Source organism: Lissotriton vulgaris, chromosome 12 (assembly GCF_964263255.1).
Source record: "Lissotriton vulgaris chromosome 12, aLisVul1.2, whole genome shotgun sequence".
In the NCBI taxonomy this organism is placed as follows: Eukaryota; Metazoa; Chordata; class Amphibia; order Caudata; family Salamandridae; genus Lissotriton; species Lissotriton vulgaris.
Window position 1 is genome coordinate 450,748,541 of NC_141700.1, and position 13,016 is coordinate 450,761,556.

General features: G+C 43.4%; 1 protein-coding gene across 1 annotated transcript in view; it reads left to right on the forward strand.

Annotated features, from left to right (window-relative positions):
• The window catches only part of LOC147676740 (serotransferrin-B-like), a 95,149-nt gene that overhangs the window by 33,102 nt on the left and 49,031 nt on the right, over nucleotides 1-13,016 (forward strand). Inside the window, exon 6 of the mRNA XM_086945564.1 lies at nucleotides 9,376-9,526. Coding sequence (XP_086801690.1) covers nucleotides 9,376-9,526 — 151 coding nt within the window. The remainder of the gene's footprint in view (nucleotides 1-9,375; nucleotides 9,527-13,016) is intronic.

Sequence of the window (13,016 nt, forward strand, 5' to 3'; positions counted from 1 at the left end):
TTTGATATGTCTAATGTCGTTTTATATTTTTTCCTAACTATGTTATTCATTAGTGCAGCACTATGCGAATTTTGTATTGCAAATGTTTTGCAACATGAATTAAGGGGTCTGTAGTCCAAAACTAGACGATATGAATCCGCTGGTTTGGAGACAGGAAACAAAGGATTATTCATTTGAGAGGTGCATGTTTCAATCACCCCCTGATATTCAAGTTGATCTAAAATCTCCCTGACTTGTTTTTGAGCTTCTTGCTTAATGGGATACTGCCTTTGTGCAGTCGGTTGACTTTTTAACTGGATTTTGTGAGGAGGAGAGTCCTCATCCCATCCTACATGATTTTTATATAATGCTGGTGCCTGGGCTACTGCCCATTTCCTTGCATATATATATTTAGTGTGAATCGGAATGTGATTCGAGAAGGCAGGCATAATCATTTCTTCACCACGAGGGCACTCCCTGACAAACTCTGGGGGCCAGTCTTTTTCAGCTAACAGAATGTCATAGCCTTTTGAGAGTTTATCCCAAAATAGACCCTTTATTTTCCTAGTCTTATCACCCTCTATACGCAGTATTATTTCGTATATCTTATGGGGCTCGCTAACTCTGGTGTCGGCAGTTTCTACTTGAATGTATTCATTCGTGTCCACTGTCTCCAGATGACTCATCAGGATCTTGCGAGCTATGGTGATTTCTGCTGCACTGTCTAGCATGGTCTGTGCCCACTCCCCGTTTTTCAACTGTGTCCTCAGTATTCTCGGCATGTTCGATTACTCTAATACTGGCTACCTTCTTTCTTGGAAATTGAGATTTTTTACTCTGAGCAGGTTCCTTGTCTTTGGACTCGGTGTGCTCTCCTGGGTCTGACCGTCCTCTTCTTTCCGATTTCTGTGAAAAAGATCGAGAGGGACGCGTATCAACACTTTGATATCTATCAGGCTTCTTCAAATTATCCCCATTTCTAAGGTTATATCTTTTCTCAGAGGGCTCCCTCTGGGGAGACTGGTGTTCTCGAGTCAGAGTTCTTTCCCTCCGTCGAGGAGACCTTCCTCTGGACTGGAAAACTTTTTCCTTGGGAGTGGATTGTTTATTTCCATCCCAGCTCTTTTTAGGAGTATTTGAATTATTTTTAATAAATAATTTTTCAGGATTTTCGAGCAGTTGGGGCTTTACTGGTTTTCCACCCAAGCTGTCTCTACCTAGTTCTTCATAACATTTTTCTATAATTCTGGGAAGCTCAATTGGTTGATCTGTTATATCTGTTTCCTTCAACTTCTGGCGGATCGCCACAGATGCTGCTTCTCCTTTTATATTGGCTAGTAATATAGCTGAGACCTGCTTGAAGTCTTTCAGTAATTTCATACCAAGAGTTAAAGCAGGCTCTGGACCGTATTCATTCTGAATCTGTTTTAGCACTTCTGGTATTACCGCCATTGACGGAACACCATGTGGTTTTGTGTAAATGGAAGCAAAGACTGTACCCCAAGTGTCACAGTCCTCCACGTGTGGTGCGACCCTCATTTGAAGGCAGATGGTCAGGATTCTGTGTTTCTCAATAGGGGTAGTATTCGGAAATACTGCCTCTATTTGAGTAATTTTCTGCGCTAACCAGAAAGGAATTTGTTCCAATTTTATGGGTGTTTTACCAAGACATGATTGTATGTTCTGTGGTGTAATTTTATTTGTGTTCCCCTGATGAGGGGTCAGCTGTGGTACATTAACAGCAGTTTGGACTGTTGCAGTCCGCATTACATATTGGACTAATTGTCTATGTATTTTGATTAATGTTTTTAGCTGTATTAACAGCTCATCTCTTGACATTTTTGCAATGTCCAGATGTGGTGTGTAGCTGGCTAGAACCGGCCACGTTGCTCCTGGTCTACCTAGTGGACCGAGCCTGGTAATATGATCGTTGTGTTTTAGGGCGCCTTTAAACTAGAGCAGGTGCTCTTGGTATTTTAATGGGATTTCAATCTCCTCGAAAGGAGCGCACTCTTCCGGTGGATCCCCTATTTTGTATTAGTGGAACTCGTGTGTTGCAGTGTTTGCCGCTGGAAATTTTATCCAAGAATAGAATACCTCTGTCTGCCGATATTCGTGTGCCTCTATCACGAAGACGACTGTGCCACCTTGTGTGGTCAGTCCATTTTCTATAAGTTTTGACGTTATAGATTTTCTTAAATGTACCGGAATTATTATTGCACCCGGTTCATTAATTTCATCGGGACCCTGCTGAGTCGCATTTACTGCTGTTCCCGCTGTTCCGTTTTCAGTGTCTGACATTTTTATTGTCAGAAAGGTTTTTTGCAGAGCAGGTCTCCAAGGAGACAAAGATTAGGTGCACAATATTTTGGAATACTGTATCCTTCAAAGTTGAATAAACCAGAGCTTTACATAGGAATCTCTTCCTACTAAGATCGGGCAGATTTTAACCTTTCACCCACTCCAGACGTCTATTGGAGTATTTACGGTAGAAAGGGGTCTGTGTGAAAAATGCACGACTGAGTTACTCTAACGTCTTGCGTTAGTTTTATCGCCTTACCAAACGTTGGGCGCCATGTAGTGTAGTTCCTATTTTCCCTATAGGCCCTGCGCATTGGAATAACAAACAGTAGTATAAACGTAGAAGTGTGGTCTTCCAGGTCTCTACTGACTATGCTAAACTTAATTGGATTTGTTACCGACTAGCTCAGAGGTCACTGGAAACTTTCTTGACTGAATAGGAAGTGATCAGCTTCCCTGGTACAGACAAGAAGGGATTCAGTTTTCCAACAACCGCATGCATAAACATGACAACTTTGCTCCTTAGAATAAGAGTCAATCTCTAGAGTCGTGTGAAACAATAGACAGTTATTTTACTCGGTCAGTTGTGCTGATTACTTTCACCAAGATGCAGAGAAATAGAGAGACGGGCGTTTTCAATAAAAAGGTATTATTTATTGAACAGTCTTTCTTCTCGTGCAAGAGAAATGAATTGCCACAATTGCAAGACTAGTTATTATAAAAAGTGCGTACAGTAAAATGAGGATTGCGAAATAATACTGTAAAAGCATTGATATGGTTTCTTAGCCATACAATGGTTAAAATGATTAAAATATATACATTCATATATACATTTGACTAACGTACTCAACTGGTGCTTCTAACTACGCCTACCCCAGTGTACCTGACCTAAGCCTAATACTTGGGAGGGAGTAAGTAGCAGTTTTAGTTAAGTTGGTTTTGCCAAGGTTTGCTTCAAGAATTCTCTCTAAGGGTTTAGTCAACACCATACCTCTGGAATAGAATGTTGGAGGTCTTGTATCTCCTTCCAGGACTCGATATCCCAGTCACTCGCAAGAGTAGGCTGGAAACACCGGAGCTGGATTTTCTCGGCAGGAGAAAAGACAGCGTCTCTCTCAGCGCGTCGAGGAGGAGGAGGGGCAGCGTCCGTGGGCAGCTTGTATCTGCTGGGCTCTGCAAGGGACAGCTGTTCTGCTCCTGTATTCACCACGCCATCGCTATCATCGATGTCGTTGAGGCAGCGTTTGCTTAAGGCAACGTTGGTAATATTTATACCTGAAAGGCGCCTGGTTTGATGTAAGTTTTTGGATATAAGACGTCAATAAAGATGTCACTAGGAAGTGATTGTCTCTCAGTGCTCATTAGAGTTCTATTACTAATCAAAACATAGCAAGCGGGGCTTTCCCAGGTTGCTGAGTTTTATCTTGTTGAAGAACTCGGAGTGTAATCTAGGAATCTTAAATAGTGGCTTCTGCTGTGTCATTTGAAATGTGGCTCTGATTAGGCATGGGCGAATTTTGCGAATCTCGCGTTCGCGAATTTTGCGGATTTGCGAACTCGCAATTCGCAAAATCCGCGAATTCTCGCGAATTTGCGGATTTTTTTTGTGTGTTTGCGCGTGTTTCTGCCAGTTCGCGAGGGTTTTGTACAATTTCGCAAAACGCGAACTTACCTGTCGGGTCGCAAGTTTTGCGAACTTGTTGTTTCTACGTGTCCAGCCTGTTTGGGACACTCTTCTTCATCACTGCCACTCTCTGACTACTCATGCCACCCTCTGGCCCACCCATGCCACCCTCTGTTTCATCACAGCACCCTCTGGTTGTCCAGTCAGTGTACATTATTGTGGCAAAGCAAAGCACACCTTCCCTGCCTCAAGTGACCTGAATTAATTTGGGGCTGATTAATGTGTCACAGAATATTTTTTTAGTTGGCACCTGCTTCCTTAGTGCTTCCTGATTAGTGATCTTTTGCACTTGCTAAGTGCTTCCATTGTTGCAAAATTAGTTACAACACCTGCCCTGCCCCAACTGACAATAATGAATTAGGGGCTGATTAATGGATTTTAACTTCCAGCCTGGCTCCTGCTTGTCTCCCTTAGCTGTAATTCAGGACCTTTGTGGCATATGTGTAACTATTCTGAGGTTCAGAGCTGGGTCACATAATAGTTGCAAGTAGGCAACTGAACTCTGGAGGGGCCCCTCAGGAAGCACTACAGGAAATGGCTACTAATGATGAGCCTGAACTTTTGAACCTGTTAAGTAGTTTCAGTTTTGCTAAGATCGTATTTCTGCAATTTAGCGCTTATTCGCGGGGTGCGAAGTTGTACTGGGAAGCCGCGAACTCACGCGAACAGTGCGAGCAAGCCATAAAATCCGCTGCTCGCGGATTTTGCGGGATATTCGCGAATCTCGCGGATTGCGAATTTACCGAAAATCCGCAAAATCCGCGAGCGAAACGGATTTTCCGCCCATGCTTAGCTCTGATCGTGTTAGGCCAGAGACGAGTTTCTGAAATATGCCCCTATACGGCTATAATCCATTTATACCCCTATAATGGCATAAACGGATTATAGCCGTATAGGGGCATAGGGTCACAGTATTGATCGGGGTCCTAGATTAGAACGCGACAGTGCCGCTTGTCTGCAGGTCCTAACTCCATACTGTCTGAACATAGGTTTTAACAGGGTTGTTCTTATATCCCTTAGGTCTTTACAGATGCAGATAACATGAATTAGGTCCTCCACTCCACAGCCACAAAGGCGATACAGCTGGTCACCGCCTTCTCTCTCCCATGGAGGAAGAAATTGATTAATTGCGCCAATCCCCAAGGGGAGTTTTAGGAATTTTTCCTTGGTGATGGTTTTTAGTCTGATGTTCAAGTATGATTGCAGTTTTAAGGTGTTGTACGTATTTAATACGACCCATCCATGAGATAGTTTGGATATCGTGTTTTTGTCCTCTATAACTGACAGTTGGCGGGTTACCTTGTTACAGCTTTTTTAAATATGGAGTGTGACACGGTAATACTCCAAAGATCTGTCAGCCCTAAAAGTTTGATGGATTCCTGCAGGTACTCTCTAGCTGGCGATTTTTTAGGGTGAAGTAACTCAGTCCAAAGATGGTTATTCAAGGACCCTTCCTTTGCTTCTTTAATTTTATGCCAGCATTTTATGTATGCTCCCCTTCTTTCAATTGACTGTTTCTAGGGTCCCCCCTTGACAGGGTGCAGTGCATGTGAAAGGTAGGACATGTACTAAGGTGTGTGTCATGTCCTGGCAGTGAAATAATCTCCATTTCGTTTTTCACTGTTGAAAGGCCATCTTGCCCATAGGACAGAATGGGAAGGCTGTGTAGTATGTTTTCCAGCCTATCTTACTGAAAGCTTAAGATGGAAAGGTAAAGTTTAGTATGCCTGAACTCACAATGTAATAACGAATGTATGAGTTACTATGCTAGCAAATACCACACAGTAGGTTACAACACGGTCGTTACAACAACCACTTTGTTACCACACGTGGCTTTATATCGCAAGTCGTTTCTATGACTTGTGCTAGATGGCGCGCTGGACTTAAGAATAGTATAAATTACTATTCCTATTCCAGTTAGCACAACAGCCGGGAATGTATTGGACTTAAAATCCAACACATTCCCTGGTGTTGCACGCCACCTAGCTCAAGTCGTAGAAATGACTTGCGATGTAAAGCCACGCGTGGTAACAACGCGGTCGTTGTAATGACCGCATTGATACCTACCTGCGTGGTAACAGCAGCATTGTAAACTGTGTTTCCCTGTAATAACACATCTTTTTATGTAGGTGGTTTTGCACAGTGTGTTCAGAAGCCACTCTTTTAGAAGAGGTGAGTTTTTTTGCTCTGACATTTCTGTGTGTCTCTGCCTGGCTGTGAATTGACTGTCTGGATTTGGAAGCAATAGGATCTGGGGAATGTCTTGACCCAGGGTAGGAAGAGAGACAGTAACAGGCTGACCTACATCTGGAGTGTAGGGGGAGGACAAGCCCCTGGAGGTGAAAAGGCGTGGGTTGCTGCTATAAAACAATTATCCCATCTCCTGCTGAGTGATTGAGAATCCAGACCCCCACTAATCAAAGAAAGAAGGTGTCACTGGCAGGGAGGCACCCAGAACTGGTTTGAACAGGGTTCAGTGCCCCCTGAACACAAATACCTCAAAGCCATTGAGGGGTATACCAATGAGTGCTGAAGCCCCTGAAACTTGGAGAATGGCTTGATCAAGATTGAACAATACTGAAGATACTTTGTGGTCAACAGAAACCTTTGCCAAGGAAGAAACAACTGAAGCGACTGAAGGATAGGACTGACCCCTGCTGTGTGATCTGGGGCTGGCCTGCAGTTTGCTGTTTCAACCAAGGAAAGGCTAAAGGGACTTTGCTGTGTGCTGTGTCCCCCTGCTTGAAGGACTTTTCTGTGTGCTGTGTCCTGAAATAACTATCCCAAAGGGCCTGAGGTGAGCTGGCTCCCTGTTCGGAAACACAGGAGCACAAAAGTTTCCAGGAGAGTCTCAGCAGTGCTGTGTGAGCGTGCCTGTTTCAGCCTGAGACCCTTGTAAGTACTGCCTGTGATCGTAGGAACCTGGCATCCAAGTGAGCCTAAGTGGCTTTGTCTGTGCGTGTGCAGCCTGAACCCCTTTGTGGGGATTGTCCAGTGATCGTGTGCATCTGAATCCGAGTGAGTCTCATCAACGCTGTGTGCGTGTGCATTGTGCACTGTGAGACCTTTGTGGGGATTTGCCTTGTTATTGTGTGCACCGGAATCCAATTAAGTCTCATCAACGCTGTGTGTGGGTGCATTGTGCACAGTGAAACCTTCATAAGGAGTTGCCTTGTTATCGTGTGCACGGAGTAAAGTGAGTCTCAGCGGCGCTGCGCACGGGATCTTCGTGCAGGCTGAGACTTGTGTGTGGAGTGCCCAGTGATCGTGCACCCGGAGTGAAGGATGACTCAGCAACGCTGTGTGCGTGTGCTTTGAGGCAGCCTGACATTTTCGTAATTGAAGTGGCCCGGACCGGCAGTCCCGGAGGAGCTGCGTTACCAGTCCGAGCCACCGTTGCCATTTCACAAAAGCTGCATTGGAGACCCAGCCACTGGACGGAGAGAGGAGAGTGAGTGCACGCCCAACAGGTAACGTGTGTGGACTTCTAGGGCGGAGCGCGGGCTCGAGGGAGACGCTCTTGGCCTCTCTCCCGTGTTTGCAGCGCAAGCCTCTGCTTCGGCTCGTATCGCAGCCCGTATTGCCAAGGGAGTGGAGGTACAGGGGCCGGAGTACGAAGCTGAACTTTGGGATTACACGTACTGTCTTAGGGGCAACTGTGAGAGGCTGACCGCAGGTCAGACGGAGAGGCAGAGAGTAAGTCTCGGTGATCGGGACTGAGTGTATTACGCATTATTCCATTTCTGCAGAATGGAGTACCTGACTGCCGTATTACACAATGCATTCTTTCTGCATAACGGAGTACCTGATTAGAGTATTACCCATTGCATTTTTCAGCATAACGAACTACCTGTTTGTCATATGATGCATTGCCTTGTTTATGCATAACAAACGACCTGATTAATGTATTGTGCATTGCATTATTCCTACATAACAAATACCTGATTATTGTATACGCATTGCCTTATTTTTTTTCTTTCTTTTTTTTCTTTCTTTATTTCGGCCTGACAAGGCCATAAAATCACAGATAAAAACATATAAGAAACAATTCAGATAATGTCACATTGTCCAAAGTTGCTAAACATACACTAGTCTAAAATTTCCCAAGAAATAAACAAAAGAATTATAAATATATAAAAATAAAGATGCATATTTATAGCTCCTTGCCTTATTTTTGCAGAACAACATAGCTGGCGGTTGTATTACGCATTGCATTATTTTACCTTGCAAAGTGTCTGATTGTTGCGTTAAGCATTGCATTCTTTTCATTGCAGAGTGTCTGATTGCTACGTTATGCATTACAGTATTTTTACATTGCAAAAGTGCCTGATTCTAGCAATACGAACTGTATGATATGACATTAGGAGTACAGGAGAATGTTTAGAAGTGCTAATTGACATTGCCAGAACTTACAAGAGCTGGCTGGCCTAACAACTTGCCAGGAGAAATATTACACAATGGTTTTCATACGTTGGTTTTATATTGTGTGGTCTTATCGTATATCTTTTTTCATAAAGTTTATACTCGATTTATAAAACTTGTGTGGAGTCTATTTGTGGTGTCATCACTGGATTATTGTGAGCGTGGTTGCGAATACTTTACACATTTGCCTTGAAGATAAGCCTCGCTGCTTGTGCCAGGCTACCGAGGGGGTGAGCGGGGCTATCTAAGAAGGTGACCTTCCTTTCCCTGATGTTGGAACGCGGGTCCCTACTTGGCCTAAGGTACCTACCTCAGCCAACCAGTGATCCCGGGTCTAACAATGGGGGATTGCTACCTGCAGATCGCGCTGGTGCACATGTAGTGATAGCAAGATCATTATTACAGAAGGGGCTGCAAACGTCTCTGCAGCCCCTTCTCTATTACAAACATGCTCCAGGGATGAAGGAAGAAGGGTACTTTCTGTAATCTGGTCACTGGTTGCATTTCTTTCTGCTGACTCTATATAAAATTCCTTGTTCGTAAGTTCTGAAATGGCTTCTCTTCCCTTACCCAATTAGGCAACAAAAACTGAGTCCTTCAGTTGGTGTCACACTGCATCCAGAGGCGATCTTCTTCACACTGCGTATATTATAATACTGAAATGTATACGTTAATTCAGCATCAGAACCCTCCATTTATGTCCAGTGTGTCTCATGTCAAGAATGCATTTTTCTAGTGCCTCATAATACCCTGGCAATGCATAAAGACAGGTGAAAGGGTTGGAAATATAAGTGCACAGTGTAACGTGTGGGAGCTGAACTTGTAGAGAGTGTGCTTGGAGGGTAGCCAGTGCACCCCGCAGACTTAAGATTTGGATGCTTTAAATGCAGGGCCAGAGGGAGTGGTGACACCTTGAGGGGGGGCTTGTCCAGTTTGTTTCCCAATATGTGCCTCAGTTAACACCTAATGCTGTCTTTTGATCTGGACAGGTGAGTTCTTTGGTGACAGTTGTGCGCCAGGAGCAGACCGTGGCTCCACACTGTGTGCCCTATGCAAGGGAACTCCTGGGATCAAACAACAAGACACAAAGTGCCTGCCGAGTGACAAGGAGCCATACAACGGGTACTCTGGTGCTTTAAGGTAAGTACCACAAGTTATCACAGGATCAGGCATGACTTACACTGGCTTTCCGACCACATTAAACATGTGCTTTCCTCTACTTTAGTACCCTCCCACCTCATGAATATCCATCACTGAGTATCAGGATCCCAAAGTGAAGACACTTTTTTGACACTGTCTGAACTGACCTACAAATAAAATTCACATGCGAAAGTCCTTTCTATCATGATAGTTATCTTTTTACTCTACTGAAGCGTTTTTCATCTTTATTATATTTTATGTTGTGCTAGGTTTGAAAAAAAATTCTCCCAGTTTTATACAGGGGGATTATGACACCACAAAAGAAGATTTACAATTACTTGCCATTCACTGTTTTCATTTTATTTGATTTTGTACTTTTGTAAGTCGTGCTGCTCTCCAAAAAGGATGTTTGTGCTAGTAACACAGTGTGGCGAGTCTGAATAAAAGAACAAGTTTCTCAAGATATCATTCATTCATTCATTTCAAAACTTTATTGCGGGTAGATATAGCCATAAAAGCACATTCATTTCTCGACAATTATTAGTACAGATCCAAGGTAAATCCAAAAATTTCTAATGAACACTGGCAGATGGGCAAATAAATTAATACCATTAATTTACAATCGTCATTATGGGATTTCATAGTTGATAAAACACACTTTAAAAGTATAATTTAGCTGTAAAAGTATATAAAACTCTAAAAACTCTAAAACTAACCTCCCACATCACTCAAACCCCAGATGCATACCAACAAGACTCCCTCTTGATCAAATTCTCCGTAATTAAATCAAGGGGCTAGATATGACAGAAGGGGAATTACTATTCGTTACTTTTAAACTGTTCCAATTTTAGTAAATTCCTACAGTTTGACCACATAGCAAATAAGAACTTTGATACAGTGACCACATAAACCGGATCAGTATCAGTTTTTAAGATCCTAAAGAAAACTAGATAGTTCCTGATGACTAGGTTCCTACAAAGTTGAATGATCCATTTAGACCTAGGTTGTTTAAATGCCACGCAGAAGAACTTAATATGAATAAAAGATTCTTCCTCTGTGTGGCACCCAGGACACAGATGAATAGGAGCTCCCGACCATTTGTTGGTGTTCGCAAGTAGCTGCAGGGTTCCAAATCTGAATTGAAGGAACAACTTCTTTGCTAAGGTAGGTTGTATGGAATCCAGGACCCCTTCAAATTCATAGTGGCTCTTAAAATCAAGAAACCTGTACATAAGGCTCGTTGGATTCGCTAACTGGAAGATTTTTGCCCGTTTATACTCTTTTAGGGCATTTGCCAAGGATTTCTTGGAAATGGCTAGGCAGGATACTTCAGGGTCTATCCAAAGGTTTGCCATGCCAATTGCCCTGAAAGAGTGCTTTACATAAGAAAGACAAGGTATACTACCCGCTCCTAGAGAGGTCAACACCACTTTTAATTCTTCCCTGAAGCTAGACATCTCCGGAGTAGTCCACAACCGCCGCCAGTAAAGCAGCGGACGTATCGAGATAAGGTCCGCAACAGGAAGGATATTTAAATCCATCCTGAGCGGAACTAGCGGGGTGTTTTTTGCAGAGACAGAATTTGTCTGAGGAAGTTGTTTTCAATTATTTTGAGAGCATTATGGTCCTTATGCCCCCACAATTCCGCCCCATAGAGGGAGGTTGACCTAGCTTGAACCCTATACATTTTCAATGCTGGGCTTATGTTTTTCAAAACACAGATTTTTTGGACTTTTATAATTCCCCCAACTGTCTGGGTCAGTTTTAAGTTGGCCTTATCCATCTGAGGGCCCCACCCCATGTTTTCAGTCAGTGAGAGACGCAGATAATCAAAAATAGGCACCCTTTCCAGGGGACCAGCCTCCATCATTCATTGGATACGGACAATTAATGGAGTTAGCAATAAAAACAATGTATTTAGTTTTATTAATATGGACCACAAAATATCTTTTTTTACAAAACTGGGCAAATTTATTTAAAACACGCTGCATACCCATAGCTAACTTTGAAAGCAGCAGGGTATCATCCGCAAACATTAATGCGGGAAACCTAGCATGGGCCAAGTTTCGGGGAGGCTATGTCCTTGGTGGCAAGTAAATCATCTATCAACCCGTTTAGGAAGAGGGAAAAGAGGGTCGGCGCCAACACGCAACCCTGCCTAACCCCCTTTCCAACAGGAAACGGGACCGTCAATTGTCCATTCCTGCCATACCTCACTCTAGCAAAGTTGCCTTCATGAAGTCGTTTAAGCTGAAAGCATAAGTATGGTGGAACCCCCAAAGCCAGCAAAATACTCCACAGCTGGCTTCGGTCCACCATATCAAATGCTGATTTTAAGTCGACGAAGGTTAGGTATAGGCTCCCTCCTTCCAAAACAACATGCTTCCAGTGATTTAACTGGAGCCTGAATAACTGGTCTATAGTCGAAGTTTTGGCCCTAAAGCCTGCTTGTAACGGGGTCAAAATACCCACGGTCGCTAATCCGTTCCTGTAATCGTTGTAATAGTACCCTTGCATACATTTTTTGGGATACGTTAATGAGGCTGATTGGCCTATAGTTGGCAGGGTCCATGGGTGAACCTTTTTTGAAAATGGGTATTATCTCGGCCCCGGCCCAGATACAGGGGGTTTGGAGTCCCAGAAGAATAGCATTGAATAACAGTTGTAAATAGGGACCCCACACTGCCTGTTCACTTCTGTACAGGTCTCCGGGGCTCCTATATAATCCTGGGACTTTGTTAATTTGAAGATTTTTTAAGGCTAACTGTACCTCAACCGCTGTACACTGTGGTATACACCATGTGGGGTCTGCAGTTAAAAGACATACCGGGATCTCACTTTGTTCGTTTGGTGAAATGTTATAAAGATTTAAAAAATATATACGCCAGGCTTCCTCACAGATATTTGGTTCTATTGTGGTCTTCCCTGTATGAACCAAATTCCAGAAAGCCCTTACGTTTTTTCCGTCTAGGGCAGACTTAATGGCCTGATGGGCTGCCATCTATCTGTTTCCAATTCCGATTTTGCAATAAAAAGATTTATTTTTAAATCAGCCCTTGCTGCCTTAATACATAATGAATCACCCCCCTTAAGGGATGATATGAGAGTTCGCTTAGCTTCCCTACAACCCCTGCTGAACCACGGGTTTTAATCCCCACGGGGTTTGCATTTAGTTGGCCGAGGGCAATAGAAAAAATCCCCCAGCAATACAGCCATTTACTGGTGGATTTTTCCCAAATCATTCCAAAACTACTATCAAAAGTGTTTTTAGTAACAATAGCTGCCTTTTCTATTAGGGGAATAATACTATTATAGATTCTTGCCATTGTGTCTGGGGATTGTATAATTGTAGCCCAGCGAATACGCCTCCCACCATTTATTATTCTAAGATCACTAGAGGGGGGCGTAAAAAAGCCTTGGTCTGTGTCGTTTATTTGTAGATCTAACTTAACCACTTGGCTGCTAGGCGTTTTCCCCCCCCTGTGCTGGA